The following is a 25,228-nucleotide window of genomic DNA, read 5'->3' on the forward strand; positions in this document are numbered from 1 at the left end:
GCGTTGACGGGGAGTTATTTTGTGCTGAAGGCTGCGCGCAAGTGACAGGAGTGATGGCGATGATGATGACTGGCCGTGTGCTGCTGGTGTGTGCCCTCTGCGTGCTGTGGTGCGTTGCCGGCGGTGTTTATGCGAGGGACGTTGACACCAACGCACTGGGTGGCTGCATGGCGTCGGGAGTGTTGGGTGAGAATGGATCCCACATGCCTGACGGATGCAATAAAACGGCGATTACGGTGCCTTTGCGGTCAGTACTGCCCATTACTGCCATTGAAGCTTCGACTGGAAAAGGTGATGCTCTCGCACCAAAGAACAATTCGAATTCAAGTGAGACTTCCGACGCTGGTGGTTCTGGTTCTGGCTCTACTGCTGGCCCTGCTGGTCCTGCTGCTGCTGGTGGTGGAGGCAGCGGAACTTCTACTGGAGGTCAAGGCACCGGTGGCATTCCTTCTGGTTCTGCTGGCCCTCCTCCTCCTGCTACTCCCGCTCCTCCTTCTGGTCCTCCTGCTGCTCTTGGTGCCGGGGCTCCTGCTGCTGGCAGCGGTGATGGTGAGGCGGGGTCCCCAGGCAGTAATTCATCTAACACAGCAGGGGACTCTCAAACAGGAGTTCAGACGCCTGCTGCAGCAGCGGCTCACAACTCCACGCCAGCTGAAGGACCGACAAGGACGACATCTGGCACTGGACACAAAGGACAGGAAGAAGAAGAGGAAGAAGAAGAAGAAGAAAATGAAAAGCAGCAGCAAAGTGGTGAAGCACAAGTCCAACAACAACAACAGCATGAACACCCCGCGGAAAGTGGCGAAGAATCCGCGAAAGATAAAAACGCCCTTCGTACAAATGCCACCGCAAATACAGGCGACAGTGACGGCAGCACCGCGGTCTCCCACGCCACCTCCCCTCTTTTGCCTCTTCTTCTTGTTGTTGTGTGTGCTGCTGCGGTGGTGGCCGCGTGAGAGTGAGGGAGAGAGAGCCGTGCACCGCCCGCACACACACTCGTCCTTCTCTCTGTGTGTGTGTCCCCTTGCATGGACTCTCGCCCTCACCTCACCCCACGAGGCACACACAATAATGTGCCCATTGTATATATGCATGCACACCCATGCAGGCCCGTTGGTGCTCTCTTTTGCACGACACGCACCGCTGCCGTCCTGCCTGGCTGCATGGGCGGAGCATCGTAAATTTTTTCTTGTTTTTTTTTTAATTTTCTTTTTTTTAATTTGCTTCTTCTATGAGCGTTTATATATTACTGACCCCCTCATCTTTCTTTTTTGCTTTTGGGGGCAATCACTATGGACGTTTTTTCTTTTCTACTCTTCCCTCTTTTAATTGTTTGTTGCTGCACTCTTCCTGCGAGGGCGCCGTGTGTTCCCGCCCAACTGCTCCACTCGCACACCCACCGACACGCTCATGACGACGGCCCTGTGCGCCTCGCCTGCTGCACGCATGAGGAGGGGCCGCGACGAACGGCGCGCTGAGGGAGCCGTGACGTGTGGGCGTGCGACGAGGGCCTGTGGGGCGGCGCACACATTTCTTCCCTCTTGTTTTGTTTTCTTTTGCGGCCAGGGCTGGCAGACACCCGCAGCGCCACACACACAGCCACACCCTGCCGCCGTGTTTTTCTTTAAAGTAATTTTTTTTTGCTTTGCGTGCATTTCTCGCGCCGGCAGTTCCTTCGGTGTCGGCCTCGTGAGCATTTCTTTTCCCCTCCGATGATTTTTTCTTTTGCTGCGCTCACTCTCCCGATGGAGTGACGCGACTCCCGTCGTGTCTGCGTGCTTCTCTCAGTCCCCACACACACGAGTGACTGTGCTCTGCGGGCCGCACTCACGCGCCGATGGGAGGGCTGAGGGGAGCAGCAACGCGCAGATGACCGCATGAAATATAAACGATGTGCGGACACGCAGAGGGTCGGACGGTTGAAAAACATTTAAATATCTTTTAATTTTCTTTTGCGGGCAAAATAAATGCGGACAGTTTGGTGTGGCCACACGGCAGCCAGGCGATTTTTAAAATTTGTGTGGAACAGTGATGGACGATTTCTTTTTTTTATTTATAATTATTTTGTGTGATGGGGTTTATTTAAGACGAAGGGGAAAGATTTTTTTTTTTTTTTTGGTTTTAAATAAATCTTTTGTGAATTGCCATTGCTTGGGCTGCAGTGCAGTCATGAGTTTGAGCGGCCTTCTTCTTGTTGTTTCCGCCATGCACCTCCGCTGTACATTTTTGTGCGTCTCTCCACATACTCTGGTCGCTGTTTTTTTTTGTTTTGTGTTTCTGCAGGCACACACAACCACACAACCACAAGATGCACATTGCAGTGGATATGAATGCTCCTTTTGCGGTGCATGCTGGCAGTTGCGTGTGGCGGCTGTTGTCTTCTTCCGTGGCCATGAGGAGAAGGGAGGGGGAGGAAGTGCGCAGCCCGAGTCTCCTTTCCTGCGGGTGTGATGCACCGCGTGTGACTGCGTTGAGTTGGGCTCCGTTTCTCGTTGAGGGCGGGATGGCTGGAAATTTTGTTGCCGCGTCATGGATGGATGAGGGTTTCTTTGCTGTTGTGGCTGGTGTGGTGGCCGCGGCGTTTTCGCTGTTTCCCTTTGGGTGTGGAGATGAGCTGGATGGAGATGGTGGTGGATGTCTTCTCCTCCTGCATGGTGGGCGGCTGCTGGCGTTGTGTGCCTTCCTTGCATGGATGCCGTCTCGTGGTGTATGAACTGTGCGGCTGGGCCTGCTGCCCTCTCCTCATGTTGTCTGCTCTCTTGCTGTATCCGCTGTGCTCCGTCCCTCTCTCTCTTGTTGCATTCTTTTTCTTCTGTACCACCGATCAGCTGACTGACTCCAGCGACTCCACTACGCGTGACGATGACTGCGATGGTGACGATGGTGACGGTGCGGCGCCGTGTTGGTTCTTGCGCTCTTGTGCTGCTGCTTCTCGTCCGTGTGCGTGACGACTGCTGGGAGTGCTGGAGATGTATCTGGTGATGCGGATGCGGTGGTTGTGCCGGTGGATGTGTCGTGTGTTCCGAGTGACGGCAGCCTGAGCTATCGCGTGCTTGTGTGTGTGCGTGGAAGAAGTGTTCTGCTGCCGGTGCTGAGGCTCAGCATGAGAATTACACTTTCAGTGGCTTTGATTTACGCATGCATGGCAGGAATGGTGAGCTGGGTGCTGTGTGCCATGTGGCCCATGCGGTGCACACATGTGGCAACTGTGCTGCCAGCTGTGCAGCGGAAGAGGAAGGGGCCACCGTTGCCTCCACGATGAATGTGACGACGCATAAATACGCCGGCCCTTATGAATTGTGGTGGCGTCAATTTTCCCCCGATGGAACCATCCATCCGCCTGCACGGAGCGGCGATGCTGACCGGACGGGCATCTGTCAGTTGCCGCCACCCCGTGAAGGGAGGGATGACACAAAATCTGGTAGGACAACTGCGCCGCAAGTCAATGCTGAGCCGTCACGTCAACACGAGGATTGGCGACGGTCTGCGGCGGCTGACGGACCCAACACCGTCGATCGGAGTCCCGCATCCAACACGGCGACCAACACGTCCGAGACGAGGCCTGAGTTTGCCAGCAATCCGAACGAAGTGATGTTCCCGAATGCATCCAAGAAGAGGCCTTCCTTTGCCAACGGCCCGAGAATATTAGTGGCGTCGAATGCATCCGGGATCATGTCTGTCACTTATGGCGGCAGGGAAAACGTTGCTGCGGATAACACGGACGAGGTGAGTGAGCGCAGCGCCACTGGACACAAATCTCTAGTTTTATAAAATGGCGTTGCAGGCAGTGGATTTGTTGCTGAGGGTGATGCGGGCGGATTGACTCAACGCAATGACTCTGGACACGAGAGCAAACCCCAATTACGAGAATTCACTGCGCAGTATTCCGGGAGCGGTGTGGGTCTACACGACTGCTTTGCCCTGCGAAATGACGCGAAATTGACACTGCGAGAGTTAACTGTTGGCAGCACTGTGCGTGTGTGCGTGTATTGGGTGTTGCTGCTTCTTCTGGGATTGTGTGGAGTTGTGGCGGTATTGTGAGCCGAAGAGTGTGGCATTGCGACTCCTCACGGAGAACATGTGCCGCGTTCCCTGCGTGTTTTCTTTTATTATTTACATTTTACTGTTGGTTTTGTTGCCTTCCTGGAATGATAAGCATCCTTGCTGTTCCTTTATTTAATGTTCGGCTGCTGCACACTGTAATGAGCGACGTGTTTCCCGCTCTTGTTTTGTTTTTGTTGTTGCCCACACGCGGTGCCGGCCCTGCGGCTGCGCGTCCCACGGACTGCACGAAACGAGGTTAGGACGAACAGGCCGGATGCCGCACGAAATGTGAAGAGAGTTTTGTGTGGCTGGTGGAACAGTGCAATCTCTTTTATTTATTTTAATTTCCCTTTTTCTTTTCCTGGTGCGGGCAAGGTGTATATACACACGGTCGCTTCGTGCTGCGTGGCACATGAAATAAAAGTCCTGCCGCATCAATTTTTCCATTAATTTTTCGTTTTATTTTTGGGAGTTATCCCGGACTCCCACCCTTTTCTTTTTTTTAAATCCCTGCGGCTTGTTTCTGTAGTTACCGTATCTGCTGTCACTGTGTGTCTCCGTGTCCCGTTGAGTGTTCCTCTGCTGACTGTGCTGTTGACATGCCCTCGTTCCTTTTCTTTTCTTTTTTCCTGCTGGAGGCATCGATGTTCCGCTACGACGATTGTTTGTGTTCCCCTTTGCGATGGCACGAGGGTGACTGGGCGGCGGCCTGCTGAGTGCACTCGGAGGGAGCGGACTGTGTGCGCCGTGCCTCATTTGTGGGTGTGGGACGCCAATCCGCCGTTGAAAAGAGAAGTGAAGGACTGCGGCGTTTACTTGTATGTGCCCGTCCCTCTCTTTGCCGCCGTGTGTGTGCGGTGCGCATGGCTCTATCCTGCGGTGCGACGCCGATGGCGCTGCTTTTTGCTGCCTTCGTATTTGCGTTGTGCAGCGGGCTTCTCCTCTCCATGACACCGCCATTGTGTGCGGGACAGTGAAGGGAGTGGAGATGTGTGAGGGAGTGAGGGTGGCCGTTGTTTCCGTACATTTGGATCTTCAGACACGTGGCACCACTCGGCCGCCTCTCGCAGTTCCCAGGCTGTGGATCGAGAGAATGTGAGGGTCTGCTCCAAGCAGAAGGAGGACAACAAGATGCAGTGCATGACGGCCAACCTGACTGGTGTGTGGTTGCGGCGCATGGAGCACGTGTGCCAGTACGCGTTGGGCGTTGCGCTCATGATTGGGGAGGCGGCACGACGTTGCGGCGCAGCGGGAACGCATGACGGACTGCCTGTGCTGTGAGGGGCGCGTGTTGGAGTGAGCGTGGCGTGCCTGTGAGGGACTGAGGAGAGAGGGAATAACAGTAGTGGTGACTGTGGGAGTGTGAGGAACGGTGCACGGGCGAGGAGCGCCCTCTTTTGTTTTGATTTGATTGCTGTTGAGCCGCGCCCGCCTAATTGTTGTTGTGGTGTGTGACTCTCATTGCTGGATGGGACGGTGCGTGGTTGCGTGACTTTTCTCTCTTTTTGCTTTTTGCGTTGACGGGAGTTAGTTTGTGTTGAAGGCTGCACGCAAGTGACAGGAGTGATGGCGATGATGATGGCCGGCCGTGTGCTGCTGGTGTGTGCCCTCTGCGGCTCCGATTTTATTTCGTTCTCTTAACTGTCGTCTGTGTTCTTCGCGGAAAGACAACGGCCACCGTGGTGTGGCTCACACGGCGCATCGAAGACGCAGCTCCATGCGGCTTGTGTTTGGCCTTTCGGACGTGCTTCCAGGCCGCGGTGCCTTGCGAGGATGGAGGACAGTAGCCCGCGATTCGTCCCCTGGCCGTGTTGCGGCTGCGATGTTGGTGGCGTGCAGCCAGTGAGCGGTGAGCCTTTGGGTGCCTGGGATAAGTGTGTTTTGCTTCCCGCCAAGCAGCTGCACGTGCCGATGTGTCTCTCCCGCCGTGGATTGACCGACAGGGGATTCTCCGGCTGTGCGGGGTGATGTGCGCCGGCGGTCGAGCGGGTGCGTCGGAGGGAAAAGAATTCAAATGACTGGCGGCAGCGCGTGTGTGCTGCGAGGGGCGGCTGTGCCGTTTTGCATTCCGCCGGTTTTTTTGTGTGGACGTTGCTCGGTGTGTGCTGACGCGATGCAGAAGCACCCGCAGTGGCTTCTGCTTTTGATGGCAGTTGCTTTGCTTCCGGCGCAGTCCATTTTCTTTATTCCGTGTGCCTGTGCGCGTGAGTTGTTGATGTTTGGAGTGCCTGCGGTGAGGATGATGGTGCCATTCACTCTGGTTGATTGGCGGTGCTCACTGTTTCACCCCTTCTGTCGGCATGTTTTTTTTTTTTCATTTCTCTCTCAATCACACAAAGAAAAGAATTTAACACCAAGAGCGAATTGCTACTGTGAAATTTGACGTCTCCGAAAGGACCAACAGCACACACACCGCCCACACACGCACATTTATATGCTCTCGCGTGTTGCTGTACTCGCGCTTCAACGCGTCCAGCACAAACGGCTCGGCGGCAGCACCTCCACCGTCTTCGGCTGCTGCACCACCGTGTTGTACAGGCGGTACGCGTTCCGGTACTTCCTCGTCAGTGCCTCTCCCTCCGCACCGCTCGGACGATAGTGCCATTGCGGCGCAAACGCAACCGCCACGCGCTCGTCCACGAGGAATGTGCGCGTCTCCAGCCACGCCTCCAGCGCACGCAGCACCTCGTGCACGCAGTCCATCGCGTTGGCGAGCCGCTGCCCGCCACGGAAGGCGTGCTGCACAAACGGTGCGGGGGCAGCGTCCAGCTCCGTTGCCGAAAAGTCGAGCCACATGTCCACCTGGCTGCCCTCCAGCGGCGTGCGGCCGTACAGGAAGCCGCCGCTCCGGTCAAGGCGCGCGATGTGGCGCAGGATGGCGTTGGACTCGAACACACAGCCCTCCTCCGTCTGCAGCACGGGGTAGCGGCCGCACGGGCTGCAGTTGCGGCAGCATTCCGCCGTCTCGTTCTCGCGGCCGTACTCGCACGTCTTCGGCGTCACCGCAACGTTGGCGAGGGTCGCAGCAGCCAGAAGCCTGTGCGTGCGTGTATTCCCAGCGTTTACACCACTCCACAGCGTGAGCGACATGGCATTTGGGTTTTTGTCAGCGCCTACACCTGCGGAGTAGCTGTGCAGATCAAGAGAGAGCAAAGAAAGCAACGGCAGAGAGAGGCGGATAGCACACACGCAAATTACTCATATCATCACACACACACACACACGCAGCCGCGGAATGGGTGCACTCAACCACAAAATCAAAAAGGAAAACAAAACAAAAAGCCGAAGCGTGGGACGACCAGCGCACACACACTCTCATTACTCCCGTAAAGCAGAACACACACACAGAGGGAGAGAGAGAGAGGTCGCCCACTCAATGCAATAAAAACAAAACAGAAACAGTTACGGTGCTCCGCCCATGCAGCCAGGCAGGACGGCAGCGGTGCGTGTCGTGCAAAAGAGAGCACCAACGGGCCTGCATGGGTGTGCATGCATATATACAATGGGCACATTATGTGTGTGCCTCGTGGGGTGAGGTGAGGGCGAGAGTCCATGCAAGGGGACACACACAGAGAGAGAGAAGGAAGAGTGTGTGTGCGGGCGGTGCACGGCTCTCTCTCCCTCACTCTCACGCGGCCACCACCGCAGCAGCCGCCGCACACGCAACAACAAGAAGAGGCAAAAGAGGGGAGGTGGCGTGGGAGGCCGCGGTGCTGCCGTCACTGTCGCCTGTATCTGCGGTGGCATTTGTACGAAGGGCGTTTTTATCTTTCGCGGATTCTTCGCCATTTTCCGCGGGGTGTTCATGCTGTTGGTGTTGTTGGACTTGTGTTTCATCACTTTGCTGCTGCATTTCTTCTTCTTCTTCCTCTTCTTCTTCTTGTCGTGTGTGTCCAGTGCCGGATGTCGTCCCTGTCGGTCCTTCGGGTAGCGAGGAGTTGTGAGCCGCTGCTGCTGCAGGCGTCTGATCTCCTGTTGGAGAGTCCCCTGTTGTGTTAGATGAATTAGTGCCTGAGAACCCCGCTGTACCACCAATTCTGTCAGCTGAAGAATCAGCACCAAGAGCAGCAGCAGGACCTGAAGGAGGAGCGGGAGGAGGAGGAGCAGCAGGAGCAGAAGAAGCAGGAGAAATGCCACCGGTGCCTTGACCTCCAGTGGAAGTTCCACTACCAGGACCATCGCCTCCTCCACCGCGGCCACCACCAGCAGCAGCAGGAGCCCCTGGACCAGCAGTAGAACCACTAACACCAGCGTCGGGATTTTCTTTTGAATGCGAATCGTTCTTTGTTGCAAGAGCATCACTTTCTCCCTCTGAGGCTTCGACGGCAGTAATGGGCAGTATTGACCGCAAAGGCACCGTAATCGCAGTTTTATTACATCCGTCAGGCATGTGGGATCCATTCTCACCCAACACTCCCGACGCCATGCAGCCACCCAGTCCGTTGGTGTCAACGTCCCTCGCATAAACACCGCCGGCACCGCACCGCAGCACGCAGAGGGCACACACCAGCAGCACACGGCCGGCCATCATCATCGCCATCACTCCTGTTACTTGCGCGCAGCCTTCAGCACAAACTAACTCCCCGTCAACGCAAAAAGCAAAAAGAGAGACAAGTAATTCAGCCACGCACCGTCCCATCCAGCAATGAGAGTCACACACCACCACACAACGTTTGGGTGGGCGCGGCTCAACAACAATCAAATCAAAACAAAAGAGGGCGCTCCTCGCCCGTGCACCGTTCCTCACACTCCCACAGTCACCACTACTGTTATTCCCTCTCTCCTCAGTCCCTCACAGGCACGACACGCTCACTCCAACACGCGCCCCTCCCAGCACAGGCAGTCCGTCATGCGATCCCGCTGCGCCGCAACGTCGTGCCGCCCCTCCTCCCCAATCATGAGCGCAACGCCCAACGCGTACTGGCGCACGTGCTCCATGCGCCGCAACCACACACGGATCAGGTTGGCCGTCATGCACTGCATCTTGTTGTCCTCCTTCTGCTTGGAGCAGACCCTCACATTCTCTCGATCCACAGCCTGGGAACTGCGAGAGGCGGCCGAGAGGTGCCACGTGTCTGAAGATTCAAATGTACGGAAGCAACGGCCATCCTCACTCCCTCACAAATCTCCACTCCCTCCACTGTCCCGCACACAATGGCGGTGTCATGGCGAGGAGAAGCCCGCCGCACAGCACATGCATAAGGCATATGCAGAGAGAACGCCATCCACGTCGCACCGCAGGATAGAGCCATGCGCACAGCAAACACGGCGGCAAAGAGAGGGACGGGCACATACAAGTAAACACCGCAGTCCTTCACTTCTCGCTTCCCCGGCGGTTTGGCGTCCCACACTCACAGTGAGGCACGGCGCACACAGTCCGCTCCCTCCGAGTGCACTCAGCAGGCCGCCGCCCAGTCGCCCTCCTGCCATCGCAAAGGGAACACAAACAATCATCGTAGCGGAACATCGATGCCTCCAGCAGGAAAAAAGAAAAGAAAAGGAACGAGGGCATGTCAACTGCACAGTCAGCAGAGGAACACTCAACGGGACACGGAGACACACAGTGACAGCAGATACGGTAACTACAGAAACAAGCCGCGGGGATTTAAAAAAAAGAAAAGGGTGGGAGTCCGGGATAACTCCCAAAAATAAAACGAAAAATTAATGGAAAAATTGATGCGGCAGGACTTTTATTTCATGCGCCACGCAGCACGAAGCGACCGTGTGTATATACACCTTGCCCGCACCAGGAAAAGAAAAGTAAGAAGAAAAAAGATCGTACTGTTCCACCAGCCCACACAACACTCTCTTCACATTTCATTGCGGCATCCGGCCTGTTCCTCCAATCCTCCTTTCGTGCAGTCCGTGGGACGCACAGCAATGAGGCCGGCACCGCGTGTGGGCAAAAACAAAAGGAGAAACACGTCACCCATGACAGTGTGCAGCAACCGACCATTAAATAAAGGAACAGCAAGGATGCTTATCATTCCAGGAAGGCAACAAAGCCAACAGTGAAATGTAAATAATAAAAGAAAACACGCAGGGAACGCGGCACATGTTCTCCGCGAGGAGTCGCAATGCCACACTCTTCGGCTCACAATACCGCCACAACTCCGCACAATCCCAGAAGAAGCAGCAACACCCAATACACGCACACACGCACGGTTCTGCCAACAGTTAACTCTCGCAGTGTCAATTTCGCGTCGTTGAGCAGGGCAAAGCAGTCGTGTAGACCCACACCGCTCCCGGAATACTGCGCGGTGAATTCTCGCAATTGGGTTTTCGTTTCCAGAGGCATTGCGTTGAGTCAATCCGCCCGCATCACCCTCACCAAAAAATCCACTGCCTGCAACGCCATTTCCTGAAACGAGAGATTTGTGTCCAGTGGCGCTGCGCTCACTCACCTCGTCCGTGTTATCCGCAGCAACGTGTTCCCTGCCGCCATAAGTGACATGATCCCGGATGCATTCGACGCCACTAATATTCTCGGACCGTTGGCAAAGGAAGGCCTCTTCTTGGATGCATTCGGGACCATCACTTCGTTCGGATTGCTGGCAAACTCAGGCCTCGCCTCGGACGTGTTGGTCGCCGTGTTGGATGCGGGACTCGGATCGACGGTGTTGGGTCCGTCAGCCGCCGCAGACCGTCGCCGATCCTCGTGTTGACGTGACGGCTCAGCATTGACTTGCGGCGCAGTTGTCCCACCAGATTTTGTGTCATCCTTCCCTTCACGGGGTGGCGGCAACCGACAGATGCCCGTCCGGTCAGCATCGCCGCTCCGTGCAGGCGGATGGATGGTTCCGTCGGGGAAAATTGGCGCCACCACAATTCATAAGGGCCGGCGTATTTGTGCGCCGTCACATTCATCGTGAAGGCAACGGTGGCCCCTTCCTCTTCCGCTGCACAGCTGGCGGCACAGTTGCCACATGTGTGCACCGCATGGGCCACATGGCACACAGCACCCAGCTCACCATTCCTGCCATGCATGCGCACACCAAAGCCACTGAAAGTGTAATTCTCATGCTGAGCCTCAGCAATGGCAGCAGAACACTTCTTCCGCGCCCACACACACACGCACGCGATAGCTCAGGCTGCCGTCACTCGGAGCACACGACACATCCACCGGCACTACCACCGCATCCGCATCACCAGATACATCTCCAGCACTCCCAGCAGCCGTCACGCACACGGACGAGCAGCAGCAGCACAAGAGCGCAAGGACCAACACGGCGCCGCACCGTCACCATCGTCACCATCGCAGTCATCGTCACGCGTAGTGGAGTCGCTGGATTCAGTCAGCTGATCGGTGAGGCAGAAGAAAAAGAATGGAAAGAGAGTGAGAGGGACGGAGCACAGCGGATACAGCGAGAGAGAGCAGACAACATGCGGAGTGGACAGCAGGCCCAGCCGCACAGTTCACACACCACGAGACGGCATCCACGCAAGGAAGGCACACAACGCCAGCAGCCGCCCACCATGCAGGAGGAGAAGACATCCACCACCATCTCCATCCAGCTCATCTCCACAGCCAAAGGGAAACAGCAAAAACCCGCGGCCACCACAACAGCCACAACAGCAAAGAAACCCTCATCCATCAGCGACGCGGCACCAAAATTTCCAGCCATCCCGCCCTCAATGGAACACGGAGCCCAACTCAGCGCAGTCACACGCGGTGCATCACACCCGCAGGAAAATAGACTCGGGCTGCGCACTCCTCCCTCCCTTCTCCTCATGGCCACGGAAGAAGACAACAGCCGCCACACGCAACTGCCAGCATGCACCGCAAAAGGAGCATTCAAATCCACTGCAATGTGCATCTTGTGTGTGTGGTTGTGTGTACCTGCAGAAACACAAAAAAAAAAAAAAAAAACAGCGACCAGAGCATGTGGAGAGACGCAAAAAAATGTACAGCGGAGGTGCATGGCGGAAACAACAACAACAAGACCGCTCAAACTCATGACTGCACTGCAGCCCAAGCAATGGCAATTCACACAATATTTATTTAAAAACCAAAAAAAAAAAAAAAAAAAAACTTTCCCCTTCGTCTTAAATAAACCCCATCACACAAAATAATTATAAATAAAAAAAAGAAATCGTCCATTACTGTTCCACACAAATTTAAACAATCGCCTGGCTGCCGTGTGGCCACACCAAACTGTCCGCATTTATTTTGCCCGCAAAAGAAAATCAAAAGATATTTAAATGTCTTTCAACCGTCCGACCCTCTGCGTGTCCGCGCATCGTTTATATTTCATGGGGTCATCTGCGTGTTGCTGCTCCCCTCAGCCCTCTCATCGGCGCGTGAGTGCGGCCCGCAGAGCACAGTCACTCGTGTGCGTGGGGACTGAGAGAAGCACGCAGACATGACGGGAGTCGCGTCACTCCATCAGGAGAGTGAGCGCAGCAAAAGAAAAAATCATCGGAGGGGAAAAGAAATGCTCACGAGGCCGACACCGAAGGAACTGCCGGCGCGAGAAATGCACACGCAAAGCAAAAACATTACTTTAAAGAAAAACACGGCGGCAGGGTGTGGCTGTGTGTGTGTGGCGCTGCGGGTGTCTGCCCGCCCTGGCCGCAAGAAAACAAAACAAGAGGGAAAGAAATGTGTGCTCCGCCCCACAGGCCCTCGTCGCACGCCCACACGTCACGGCTCCCTCAGCGCGCCGTTCGTCGCGGCCCCTCCTCATGCGTGCAGCAGGCGAGGCGCACAGGGCCGTCGTCGTGAGCGTGTCAGTGGGTGTGCGAGTGGAGCAGTTGGGCGGGAACACACGGCACTCCTCGCAGGAAGAGTGCAGCAACAAACAATTAAAAGAGGGAAGAGTAGAAAAGAAAAAACGTCCATATTGACTGCCCCCAAAAGCAAAAAAGAAAGATGAGGGGTCAGTAATTAAAAAAAACGGAAAATTAATAACAAAAAAAGAAAATTAAAAAAAAAACAAGAAAAAATTTACGATGCTCCGCCCATGCAGCCAGGCAGGACGGCAGCGGTGCGTGTCGTGCAAAAGAGAGCACCAACGGGACTGCATGGGTGTGCATGCATATATACAATGGGCACATTATTGTGTGTGCCTCGTGGGGTGAGGTGAGGGCGAGAGTCCATGCAAGGGGACACACACACAGAGAGAGAAGGACGAGTGTGTGTGCGGGCGGTGCACGGCTCTCTCTCCCTCACTCTCACGCGGCCACCACCGCAGCAGCAGCCGCACACACAACAACAAGAAGAGGCAAAAGGGGGGAGGTGGTGTGGGAGACCGCGGTGCTGCCGTCACTGTCGCCTGTATTTGCGGTGGCATTTGTACGAAGGGCGTTTTTATCTTTCGCGGATTCTTCGCCACTTTCCGCGGGGTGTTCATGCTCTTGTTGTTGGACTTGTGTTTCATCACTTTGCTGCTGCCTTTCATTTTCTTCTTCCTCTTCTTCCTCTTGTCGTGTGTGTCCGGTGCCGGATGTCGTCCCTGCCGGTATTTCGGGTAGCGAGGAGTTGTGAGCCTCTGCAGTAGACGACTGATTTCCTGTTGGAGAGTCCCCTGTTGTGTTAGATGAATTATTGCCGGAGGACCCCGCTGTACCACCACTGCTGCTAGCAGGAAGAGCAGCAGGAGTGGAAGGTCCTTCAGATGAACCAGAAGAAACGCCACCGGTGCCCTGACCTCCAGCAGAAGTTCCACTGCTTCCACCACCAGCAGGAGCCCCTGGAACAGCAGAGCTAGCAGTAGAAGCACCAGACTCGAGATTCTCACTTGAATTCGAATTGTTCCTTGTACCACCAGCATTATCTTCTTCAGCCGCGGCTTCAACGGCAGTAATGGGCAGTACTGACCGCAAAGGCACCGTAATCGCAGTTTTATTACATCCGTCAGGCATGTGGGATCCATTCTCACCCAACACTCCCGACGCCATGCAGCCACCCAGTGCGTTGGTGTCAACGTCCCTCGCATAAACACCGCCGGCAACGCACCGCAGCACGCAGAGGGCACACACCAGCAGCACACGGCCAGCCATCATCATCGCCATCGCTCCTGTCACTTGCGTGTAGCCTTCAGCACAAAATAACTCCCCGTCAACGCAGAGCGGAAGAAAAGGAGAGACAAGTCACACAACCACGCACCGTCCCATCCAGCAATGAGAGTCACACACCACAACAACAACAATTAGGCGGGCGCGGTTCAACAACAATCAAAAACAAAAGAGGGGCGCTCCTCGCCCGTGCACCGTTCCTCACACTCCCACAGTCACCACTACTGTTATTCCCTCTCTCCTCAGTCCCTCACAGGCACGACACGCTCACTTCAACACGCGCCCCTCACAGCACAGGCAGTCCGTCATGCGATCCCGCTGCGCCGCAACGTCGTGCCGCCTCCCCAATCATTAGCGCAACGCCCAACGCGTACTGGCCCACGTGCTCCATGCGCTGCAACCACACATACGGATCAGGTTGGCCGTCATGCACTGCATCTCGTTGTCCTCCTTCTGCTTGGAGCAGACCCTCACATTCTCTCGATCCACGGCCTGGGTGCTGCGAGAGGCGGCCGAGTAGTGCCACGTGTCTGAAGATCCAAATGTACGGAAACAACGGCCACCCTCACTCCCTCACAAATCTCCACTCCCTTCACTGTCCCGCACACAAGGACGGTGTCATGGAGAGGAGAAGCCCGCTGCACAACGAGGGCAGCAAAAAGCAGCGCCATCGGCGTCGCACCGCAGGATAGAGCCATGCGCACAGCACAGACACGGCGGCAAAGAGAGGGACGGGCACATACAAGTAAACGCCGCAGTCCTTCACTTCTCTTTTCAACGGCGGATTGGCGTCCCACACTCACAGTGAGACACGGCGCACACAGTCCGCTCCCTCCGAGTGCACTCAGCAGGCCGCCGCTCAGTCGCCCTCCTGCCATCGCAAAGGGAACACAAACAATCGTCGTAGCGGAACATCGATGCCTCCAGCAGGAAAAAAGAAAAGAAAAGGGACGAGGGCATGTCAACAGCACAGTCAGCAGAGGAACAGTCAACGGGACACGGAGACACACGGTGACAGCAGATACGGCAACTACAGAAACAAGCCGCAGGGATTTTAAAAAAGAAAAGGGTGGGAGTCCGGGATAACTCCCAAAAATAAAACGAAAAATTAATGGAAAAATTGATGCGGCAGGACTTTTATTTCATGCGCCACGCAGCACGAAGCGACCGTGTGTATATACACCTTGCCCGCACCAGGAAAAGAAAAAGGGAAATTAAAATAAATAAAAGAGATTGCACTGTTCCACCAGCCCACACAACATCCCTCACATTTCATGCGGCATCCGGCCTGTTCCTCCTAACCTCCTTTCGTGCAGTCCGTGGGACGCGCAGCCGCAGGGCCGGCACCGCGTGTGGGCAAAAACAAAAGCAAACAAGAGCGGGAAACACGTCGCTCATTACAGTGTGCAGCAGCCGAACATTACGCAAAGAAAAAACAACAGTACTTACTGCTCCAGCTGAACTGCATTAAAAAGACATTTAAAAGTAAAAACATTGAATAAATAAAAGATAAGTGAAAAAGGGTGGGCAGTGCGGCACGTATTCTCCGCGAGGCGTCGCAGATCCGCACTCCGTGGCTCAGAAAGCTGCCACCACCCAAATACAATCCCAGTAGAAGCAGCAACGCACAAGACACGCACACACGCACGGTGTTGTTAGCGCCTAAATCACGCAGTGTCAATTCCACGTCGTTGGGAGAGGCGAGGCGGTCGTCGGGACTCACGCCGCTCCACACCCTGCGAGGTGACTATTTGTAATGGGAATTCGTGTCCAGGGCGTGGTGCTCATTCATTTCTCTTCGGTAATATTCCCAGCAATGTGCTCCCTGACGCTGTCAAACACTCGAATCTTCTCGGGTGGTGTCGGAGCCGCTTCCCTCGTCGGAACGGGGGCCCTGTCCTTGGGTGCACGCATCGCAGTGGAATTCAGTGGGCGGCTGTACAGAAAGACGTCATTCACCGTCACAGGGGATTAGTGCCCACAGCACGCGCCAAAGCAAAACCTCAGGACCTCAGGTGGCTTCTGACCTGTTAACAGCACCTCTTCCTATTCCGCCAGCAACTGACCGTCAACGTGCACAGAGGCCTTCTTGCCTTGCAGCATAAGTACCGCCTGGTACTCTTTCTTCGGCTCCCAAGTGCTCCTCCGTGTTGTTGTCGTGCCTTCGAACGCCGTCTCCCGCTTCTTATTGTGGCTGCACGACAGTCCCATGGTACGATTGGACGCAGTGTCCGCCAGCACCGCAGTCAGTGGAGGAGTGTTCCCACTCGGGGCCTATTCGATGGTCACCGATGCCACAAGTGTGAAGTGGTGGCTCAAGAATACATGACGCACGTTATCATCCCGAGTGTTCACGGGCCATATTGCCCTGGACTCAAGTCCCGTGAATCGGAACCCATCGTTGTCCTTCACTGCATTCGTCACCGTCGCATGCAGGCAACGGTACTCGTCGTTCCACGTGCCATCACTGGCCGCATCGGACGAAACTGCCACCAGACCCGCCGTGGGTATTGACACGCTGGAGAAGAAAGTGTCCTTTTGCACCCCAGCACTGAGGACGGACTTGATTGCACTCGCTTCCTCCGTCAAGCGGGAAAGCGAAATGGCACGGCCCTCACCGTTGCCCCTCCGTTGTAAAAGATGCAAATCCCCGTCCGAGTGCAGCAGGGTGCTGGCGAGCTCCCAATTCACAGCACTGTCCATGACAACCGGTCCAACATAAAACGAGCGGTTGTTGGCCGTGACCCAAACGTAAAGCGGATTGGTCCTATTCTCCACCGAGGCGTACCCTCTCTGAGTGCACAGCATGACCTTCCTTCCCTCAATGGTCGCGGTAATGGGGGCATCCACACGCAGGCTTTCTTTCTGAGAGGCTCCCGATCCGGCGTTGACACACACGCCTAAAAGCTTCCCGATGGCCTCCGTCCACGTTGCCCCCATGTCACGCGACTCGTACACCCTCCGGCCATTCTCGCAGTCAACAATCATGGGAAGTGATCCCTCCCACTCGCTGACGCGGGGTTAAGGCATTCCGCAGGGGACATGCCCTCAGAGAGCGCCCAGTTACTGCCGTTGTCCGTCGAGTAAATGGTCATGGAGCAAACGTATTCTGCCTCATTCACCGCCATCAGTGGAAACAGGAAGGTGCCATCCTCCATCACAACACCTGCGCCACCAGAAGCAATGAACTCCGTCCGTTCACCTTCGTGAGAAGCAGAGGAGATCAGTTTCGAGAGTGTTTGGGGCCGCCCCATTCGATCCGTCCACTCTGCTTGCCACCCGTGGGATTCGTGACATCGCCCACAAACAGTTGCAGCTCCAAGCCGCCCTCTCTCCAACACCCACCTTCGTAGGACACATCCGAGCCTCCCGCAAGAAGAAACGCTCCGTGGCCCTTCGTGACTGTTGTGGAGTGGTGCACAACACCCAGACCCTCCTTTCCCTCCGCTTCACCAAGCACAGTTTGTGCCCTCCGTGTATACTTTATTGGCCTCACCAACAAGAGTGGAAGAATTCCACGCAGGGTCGATGTACCCCGCAACAACATCGGAAGAAAAGGGCTTAGTTAATTGACCACCTTGACATTCGGCATCCAAATGTGACCCTCGGCAAAAGCAGCCGTCACTCCACCAGCACTGACGAGAAAGGGTAAAACAAATGAATCCCTCGTCGTACCTGGAACAACCTCATCCCTCGGCTGCAACACCTTCGTCTGTGAAAAAAATAGATCGACTTTCTCCGGCTCCTGAACACTTCTTAAATCATTCTTGCCATCATTCTCCTTTGCAGGCGTGGCTCCACAAGTACCGCAGCGCAACGTCACAAAAAGGAGGAGGAGCAGCACCGCAGAGTAGAGGAGGTGCCGGGACATGTTGGGCCCCTGCGGCTCACTCTCTCCTCCTTCCCTCCTCATTCAGCTGGATCCGGTCACGCGGCGACGGTTGTGTGTGCGGGGTGCCTTCACTGCAGCAACACGTGAGAGCATACAAATATGTGTTTGTGTGTGTGCTGTTGTTGGTTCTTCAGTGCCTTCGAACTTCATAGTATCGATTAGCGTTTGTTTTCCTTCCCAGTTTGAGTGTGGTTGCGCGCAGGAAATCAAATTAGAATTTAAAAAGCACCAAAACAGAGCGTGGCAGAAGAAAGGGTGGCGCCGCCATCCACAGTGTAACACACCAGCGTCGTCGTAACCGCTACAGTAATTACTCTCCCCGTCAACAACGGCTCAAGCACTGTGAGGCCGCAGGCAGAAGCAGAGACACTGACGTTTGCGCACGGGCCAATACACCCCCCGGCAAACGGCACCAACCAACAGACAGACAGCAGAAAGTAGGTGCAAGAAAAATCCCAAGTGCTGCGGGATCCTTGCAAGCAGCGCTCCCCCACTGCAGGGCCTCTATTAAAGCGTTCCTCGCCGCAACATCCCCGCAACCCGCTCGGCGTGTCGGTGGATTTTCCCGTTCACCGGAACAAAAACAGCGGGATGCTCCGGCAGGGATCGAAGACACACAGAGCGCACCGTCGACGCGACCAACGGGCGCAGGCTCTCGTGAAGTGATATCCCACAACCGTGATCCCTCCATTGACTCTCCTGGACGTGAAGGAGGCATGAAATGTCCTCTTCTCTACAGTAGTCCCGAAACGCAAAAAGTACCGCAGGACATCCCGCGCAGCCACGGCCTCCTCAGCAGCCCGACAGTCCACGCCGTCGCACCGCTCCTCAAGAGGTCGCCAGGCCCGGTAGGGCAAGCAAAAGGAGAGCAGCAATTCGGTCAGGGCGTTCAGCAAAATAAGGCACAGCAGTCGGGTAGGCGCGGCCCATCCACGTCCTCCCCCTCAACCGACCCACCACACAGTCGGATCACACACCCAAAAAGAGCAGTGGCGCCCAAAAAAATAACACGGACACTAACGCCTCGTGCTCTCCTCAATGCAGCTTCACGGCACACCCGAGGCATCACAAGAAGAGACAAATACTTACATTCCGTCGGCATAAGCACGGGAATAAAGCGCGAATTCTGCCCCGTGAACTCCCATCCAAATAGTCTCGGCCACAGAGTGTCTGTCGCCAACCCTCAGGAAGGGCTGATGCATCGACTGCCGCTGACCGATCACTCAGCGATGCAACAAAAAGTGCCACTGTCTCCCGAGGCTAGTCAACACCCTTTCCTCCCATTGAAAGGAAAAAAGCAAAGTGACGGTGTGGGCGTGTCTAGCTGGCAGAAATGGAGGAATTGACTCCAGCCGCAAAACAAATTGAACTGATCCTCCCCCCAAAACCTTCAAAGACACCGGTCGGTCAGCTGCCGAGGTTGACGGCGCGGAGGACAACACCTTGAATGCATGGAGCACTGCAGCGGCCTGAATATATTCTGCAATATCCGCGGTCAGTCCATGAACGCACAACAAAGGGACAGCAAGTCCAAAGGGGCGTGTGAGCCCGTCAACAATCACCCGCGCCGGAGGATCGCCACTCCCACCCTCTGGGGGCACCTCAATGACGCTAAATATTTCCACCGCATGGCATAAAGCAGTGCCTTGCAGCACCCCATGCAGTGCAGCAATAGAAAACCATCTCGAACACGGCGTGCGACAAAGATACCAAAGGAAGGTGCAGCAAATGCCCTCCGCATCTCAGCAGCTCCAAACATCCAGTAAAAGGCAGAAGCGTCATACAGCACCCACAGACTCACCGAATATGGCGTCAAAAGGCAGCGAGATGTCAGATGCCGAAAGGCCCGCATTTCCCCTCCGTGACACCTCCACGGATGAATACAAACGCCGTGCTCTGCGGCCTCTCGACCTCTTCGAGGCAACGTTGCGGCCACATGGCGATGGCCCAACGTGGCTGGCAATCAGATCCAGTCGTCGCGGCAAAACAGTACAGAAAGTAGGGTGGTGGGCCCGCACATTCGCCTCGTCGATGCCTGCCTCAGCTGCAAGAGTGAAACTCGTCTTCCCAACAGCCACGCTTCGGGTGGCTGAAACACCTGCCCTCACACCGGCAACAACATCTGCAAGCACCTGTAATTCCTCGACACAGCCCGTCAGAAAAAACCAAAGCGGCACTCAATCCCTGCTGCAACACATCCCTCGTAACCATTTGCAAGCTCGTTGTCCTCCAGAAACACCCGAACAACATAACAGGAAGACCGTCCATTGCTGGCAAGGGTCAAGAACACGTTGCTTTCATCCTGCAACGGAAGATTGTGCCTCCTGCGTAACGCGGCCACAAGTACGCGGTGCGCCAACACCGAAACGGTGGGCATGTCGCCCCGCGACCCTCCCTCACCACAGAAGCCCAAGAAGTGCAACAGACCATCCTCTCACCGAAGAAAAAGCCCAATGGAGCGGGCACTGCAGTGTGCGGACCACACAGCAGAAACTCTCTCAGAGAACGAATGCTCTTGAATGCCCTTCAGAAGGGGCCAGCGGGTTGGCCGTGAAGCCAACAGACACCGGAGAGCCACCTGCTCTGCATGCATCCAATGGCGCAATCGAGCGCAGTGTTGCAGGGCACATCAAAAATCCCATTCTCGTCTCCGTCTGTGCGGGCATGACAGTCCTGCCATCATCCCTCGTCCTCACAAACTATTCCACAGGGCCCTTTGACCAAATACCGCCACACTGCGATACGCCAGCGGATGTGTGATCCCCATACCGCACACAATAATAAAACGTTCCCCACGTCGAGGACCGCAGTGAAAACGAGCACAACGATGAGCAACACGAGGGTTGTCGGTGCTCGAATTCATCACAACACTCTACCCCCCGTTGGTTCAGGCCTCTGCCACACGACGAGGCACAGATGTAACATCATTTGCACGCAACATAGTGAAATCCGCAAGAACGTTGTCAGAGTCATGCAGGACGCAACAACCACCAGCACGGTCAGCAGCCGTTGTGGGCATATTCTGCAAAACATGGTCCACGCCCACTGGAAATTCCTTGTCCAGCTGCAAAAACAATTTATTGTTGGGCCAAGCAACGTGGGACCAAAAATGACGACACCCGTCGATATTCGGCCTTGGAGCCGCCAGTGAGAGCCATTGATTGGAATGAACACCAAAGCCACCAACGGCCAACAAGAGTTGCAACAAGGCATTCGTACTTCAATCAAAGAACGAATTCGTCTCCTCCATGAAGAAGAAAGAACAGTATTTTCCTCCTTACAGAGCCTTCCAGCAATGAAACACCACCATGCAATCCGCCCTTATCGGCACTACTCAGGAGCACAAGAACCGTGCAATTTGTGGAGGGCGCTGCAATCAAGCAAATTAGATGCTACACGGTGGCAAACAGACTCCTCCCAGGCCAAGCATCAACCGGTCGCGAGCAGCATGTCTCTTCATGGGCTCTCCGTTTTGGTTCCAACCGAGACGGAAGGCTTTCGTCGCTCAGCACCAACCCCGCGTTGCGTCGTGTCGTCAAGGAATCAAGTGAGGACGACGGAGCACATCATCGGGGAAATCGCCCTCATTTGTGGGAAACGGCATCGCACACGCCGGAAACAGGTGCGCATGATGTCCCTCCACGTTGGCTGCGCAGCCTGTCAGCTGAAGGAAAATTCGGTGAAACGGAAGTCAGCGCACTCACCTCCACCCCAGGCAGTTTAATCAGGACGATCAACGCACCATGCCGGGGGCTCCACACTTGTTGAGGGATATCGTGACGCTCTGACGCGTCCACGTGCATGTCCACAGAATGTCCTACTTCCTTTTCCCCCGCCACACACGCCCGCACCGTCTCTTAAGCCACATCCAGGAGGGATCGGATGGCGAGTGGCACCTGGTCAGCCAGCGCCGTTCCAGTCCTTAAGGCTCCGAATACCAAAGCCCCAAAATCAATGGCCATCAATCAGTGATGTCGTTGACACAATGCCTCCTCTGGCCAACGCCACACACTTGTTCCAGAGCACATGTTATCCCATGCCTCGCTGACGCCGCCCTCAGCATCCTCTGCGGGTACACCGTGCATTCACTCCCAAAATGCGGGTGTGGAGTGCACCTCAATAATAACTGCACAATGGGCCTGCAAAGTGCTCGCTGAAGGTTGTCATTGTGTTGGGTGGCAGGGGCAACGCAATCACACCTTGCGGCTCCTCAGGAGATCAAACAAGATAGCAACCATCATTCAACTGAGATGGGCTTCGCAAGCCCCTTGCTACTTTTTGTCCGATGGGGTGCTTCAGTGCATATGAAACCTTGACCGCGGGACGGAACGCCTATGCGCTCTAAAAAAGTAAGCATGAACTCACGGGAGAAGAATACATAACATAACGGAGGCAAAATGCCACAATTAAGAAAAAAAACGATGGAAAAAATGTATGAAGCAATATAGATATAAAAATAAGCAACGATCAATGAATAGGCATAACGATATGGGTATGACTACAAAAGTGATAATTTATTTACTGATGATGTGTATAGATGTGGATATCTCCCTTCCTTCCCCTAAATTCGACAGATTGCTTGGTTTCTTGGTTTATTGAATTGATATTCTATTGACTGTGTTTGTACATACAGATAGGTATATAGTTGTCGATACTAATATCTATTCAGCGCTGTTTATATATATTGTTACTATTCCTCGTGCCTTCTCAAGTAAATACAAAGACCCACACGCCAGCCACCATCGCAGAGCACGTCGGCCCAATGATTAAAGATGTGAAAGAGAGCCCGGCACCCAAAGTGGGAGCCGGACAGCGGAGTAAATGCAGACCTGCCTCTCCGCACAGTTCCAGTCGGCCGGTATTCACAATATCCGGCAGATGCCCGTGGCGTGCCGTGCGGTAGCGGGTCAGTCAGGCATTGCTGTGGCACGGAAACCCGCACGCTAAACGGCAAAACCAAACTGGTGGTGGTCGCAGCGGGATGTCGTCGCCGAGAGACGTGCGCCTTCTCGGCGGCCTGAGTCCTCTGCCGCCGGGAAATCGGCAACAGCGTGACGCTAATCAATGCATGTGTGCGTGCCATTTTAGAAACACACGCTGCACTGTTTCTCGGTGGCATTCTCCTCCTGCGCGGAGGCGGGGTTCTGCGTTGGTTTGATGTTCTTCATGCGAATGTTCGAGCTTTGCAGCGCGTGGTTATTCATTCTCCATTTTTAGTGTCACAACTTTCTTTCTGTCGGGTGTTTGTGCCGGGTGCGGGTGGTCAATCCCCCGGCATTGCCCGCCTGCCTGCCGCATTAAGGGCACCTATGAAGTGCCACTTTATTCGGTGCCGACGGTAGCGCTGTGCTGGAGTGTTCGTGTGCCCGTATGCGGGATAGTGGTCCCGCTTTCGCTTGAGCTCTGAATTCACAGTACGTGCATTCGAGCGCGGTGGATGCCGTCAGACCGTCATATTCCTGGCAACGACTCCTATTTGTCGGGGGAACTCTTGCTTGTGGAAGTGCCAAAGATGAAATACGGTTCCGGCTTGCCTTTCGTACAATACCGTGCAAAAACTGCATGGGAGTGGCTTCGGCCTGGGCTCTGCAGTCTGCGGCGGAGGTGCGATCGGTGTGCCGTCTCTCGCTCTCGTCCTCGCTCAAGTGCTGGGCGGTGGTTCCGGTGGGATTTCTGGCGGCTCCGACTCACCGCGAAAGCCAAATTCCCGCAGCGCCTGGGAGCGCGTAATGCCATGGGCGTTGACCATGTGCGTCACGACACTACTGCGGCAGCTGCAGTGCTTGCCGCACACCGGGCAGTCTGTCGGGCATCGGATCGTGGCGGTGTGGGGTCCAGCAGGAGGAGATGGCTTTTCCGTGCGAAGTTCTTTGCGTGCCTGCTGTGCGGCATCAGCGCCGCGCCAACGGCATGTGCGTGGGATGGCGGGTTGCAATGGTCGCAGCAGCCATCCGTATTCGTGAGAAACACCGGTGCGGGAGCGGGCTGGCGCAGTCTCCTCCCTGCGAGTGACAGTGGATCCCGTGCGCGTGGGTTCCCAGTCGCCTGCTGCAGTGGAGCGGTGAGCTCCTGGCCTGAGCTGTCGGACACCAATAATACGTCCAGCCAATGCGACGATGCCGGTGCTCCATGCGTCTGTGAGCTGTGCGAGGTCGGACGCCTCCTTGGCTTATGCATCACAAGCTTATTTCCTGGGCACGCCGCAGTGGCCAAGAACAAACCGCATCCGTGTGCGCGCTCCTCGGTGCTGCTGGCAAGAAAAAAGGGTACGCCAACAATGTGAGTCACCAGGTGATCCAGAACCGTCGACGTGTGCTCGCGTGCTTCCACGGTTCGACGAGAAGGTGCAGACACGCACGCTGCCGTGGAAAGAGTCTCGGTGAATATCGTACTCTCCATGCTAATACCACACCCCTCTGTGTCTGCTGTGGTGCATGGCTTTGCAAAGCCGGAGGGAAATATTTAAAAAAGAAGAATTCCTCGTGTAGGCATCCCCGTACCAGCGTGGCCAATCCGCCACAATATCCCTTGCCTGTGGAATGCGGTGTGCCAATTAAATCAAAGGCCGCGCCGTGAAGGGATGTGCAAATTGCCGGAAGTGGCCGTCACACCTCCTGCACACACAAAACACGCGGGCCGTGGCGGGCAACGAATCCCAATGCCGCAGCATCCAAGGCCCCCACGTTCCACGCGCACACCTGAGGGGTACAGCCATGGCGGCGGTGCGCTCAAGGATTATTGTGGAAGGTGACTGGGATGGCCTGGTCCGTCAATTCCACCGCTAAAGAGACATCGATCCCCCGCTGCACTCGCACACACCAGGGCAGCCCGGAATCACGGCAATGCGTCGCGCCTCAATACATAATCCCGCTCAACGGCGTTCCTGGAAACCTGGAGTCCTGCTACTACTCTGTCGCCGCTCTGCTTCTGAGGACTGCAATGTCTCCTGCACGCAAACCCACGGTAAGGCAGAGCTGCAATTCACTACTTCCACTAGGCGGTTCGCTGGATCCCTCCTCCATTGCACAAAATGAGCGCCAAGTTCCTCGCACGCAACTCCACAAAATTACAGTCCGATACAACACAACAGCAGGAGCAACAGGGGCGACAGTACAATCCCCCTCCACACATTCATCGCGGAACGGGAAAAACTCCTGGAAGCACCCGCTCAAAATAGAAACACATCGATAGAAACAACAATCAACAATACCGTCGGTGCTGTTAACGATGGCTGGCTGTGGGGCGCAGCACATCCGTGGCTCCGCACCCTCCCCC

The 25,228-nt window shown here is 55.3% G+C and overlaps 7 protein-coding genes and 2 pseudogenes across 7 annotated transcripts, besides 10 other annotated features; 3 read left to right on the plus strand and 6 right to left on the minus strand.

Moving 5' to 3' along the window:
• Nucleotides 1-25,228: part of a sequence feature (areas not merged during assembly with more than two copies in the genome that could not be assigned to a particular haplotype) that runs on past both edges of the window.
• On the plus strand, nucleotides 54-956 carry Tc00.1047053510625.109 (mucin-associated surface protein (MASP), putative; the record flags this gene model as incomplete). The annotated part of the gene is made up of 1 exon (XM_814449.1): nucleotides 54-956. The coding sequence occupies one exon, from the start codon at nucleotides 54-56 to the stop codon at nucleotides 954-956; it is 903 nt and encodes a 300-aa protein (XP_819542.1).
• Nucleotides 446-515: a sequence feature (CT-rich).
• Nucleotides 699-728: a microsatellite.
• Nucleotides 1,183-1,231: a sequence feature (T-rich).
• Nucleotides 2,044-2,066: a sequence feature (AT_rich).
• On the plus strand, nucleotides 2,309-2,713 carry Tc00.1047053510625.120 (uncharacterized protein; the record flags this gene model as incomplete). The annotated part of the gene is made up of 1 exon (XM_814440.1): nucleotides 2,309-2,713. The coding sequence occupies one exon, from the start codon at nucleotides 2,309-2,311 to the stop codon at nucleotides 2,711-2,713; it is 405 nt and encodes a 134-aa protein (XP_819533.1).
• Nucleotides 3,139-3,771, plus strand: Tc00.1047053510625.130 (uncharacterized protein; the record flags this gene model as incomplete). The annotated part of the gene is made up of 1 exon (XM_814441.1): nucleotides 3,139-3,771. One exon carries the CDS (start codon nucleotides 3,139-3,141, stop codon nucleotides 3,769-3,771), a length of 633 nt encoding a protein of 210 aa, XP_819534.1.
• Nucleotides 6,508-7,134, minus strand: Tc00.1047053510625.140 (elongation factor 1-gamma (EF-1-gamma), putative; the record flags this gene model as incomplete). The annotated part of the gene is made up of 1 exon (XM_814442.1): nucleotides 6,508-7,134. One exon carries the CDS (start codon nucleotides 7,132-7,134, stop codon nucleotides 6,508-6,510), a length of 627 nt encoding a protein of 208 aa, XP_819535.1.
• Nucleotides 7,673-8,584, minus strand: Tc00.1047053510625.150 (mucin-associated surface protein (MASP), putative; the record flags this gene model as incomplete). Its single annotated transcript, XM_814443.1, has 1 exon — nucleotides 7,673-8,584. One exon carries the CDS (start codon nucleotides 8,582-8,584, stop codon nucleotides 7,673-7,675), a length of 912 nt encoding a protein of 303 aa, XP_819536.1.
• Nucleotides 7,898-7,926: a microsatellite.
• Nucleotides 8,126-8,172: a sequence feature (GA-rich).
• Nucleotides 10,579-11,031, minus strand: Tc00.1047053510625.170 (uncharacterized protein; the record flags this gene model as incomplete). The annotated part of the gene is made up of 1 exon (XM_814444.1): nucleotides 10,579-11,031. One exon carries the CDS (start codon nucleotides 11,029-11,031, stop codon nucleotides 10,579-10,581), a length of 453 nt encoding a protein of 150 aa, XP_819537.1.
• Nucleotides 12,056-12,076: a microsatellite.
• Nucleotides 12,111-12,133: a sequence feature (AT_rich).
• Nucleotides 12,900-12,990: a sequence feature (A-rich).
• Nucleotides 13,219-14,058, minus strand: Tc00.1047053510625.190 (mucin-associated surface protein (MASP), putative; the record flags this gene model as incomplete). The annotated part of the gene is made up of 1 exon (XM_814445.1): nucleotides 13,219-14,058. The coding sequence occupies one exon, from the start codon at nucleotides 14,056-14,058 to the stop codon at nucleotides 13,219-13,221; it is 840 nt and encodes a 279-aa protein (XP_819538.1).
• Nucleotides 15,779-18,046, minus strand: Tc00.1047053510625.210 (annotated as a pseudogene).
• On the minus strand, nucleotides 18,533-22,333 carry Tc00.1047053510625.225 (annotated as a pseudogene).

The sequence above is a fragment of the Trypanosoma cruzi genome, genomic scaffold (assembly GCF_000209065.1).
Source record: "Trypanosoma cruzi strain CL Brener 1047053516801 genomic scaffold, whole genome shotgun sequence".
Taxonomy (NCBI): domain Eukaryota; phylum Euglenozoa; class Kinetoplastea; order Trypanosomatida; family Trypanosomatidae; genus Trypanosoma; species Trypanosoma cruzi.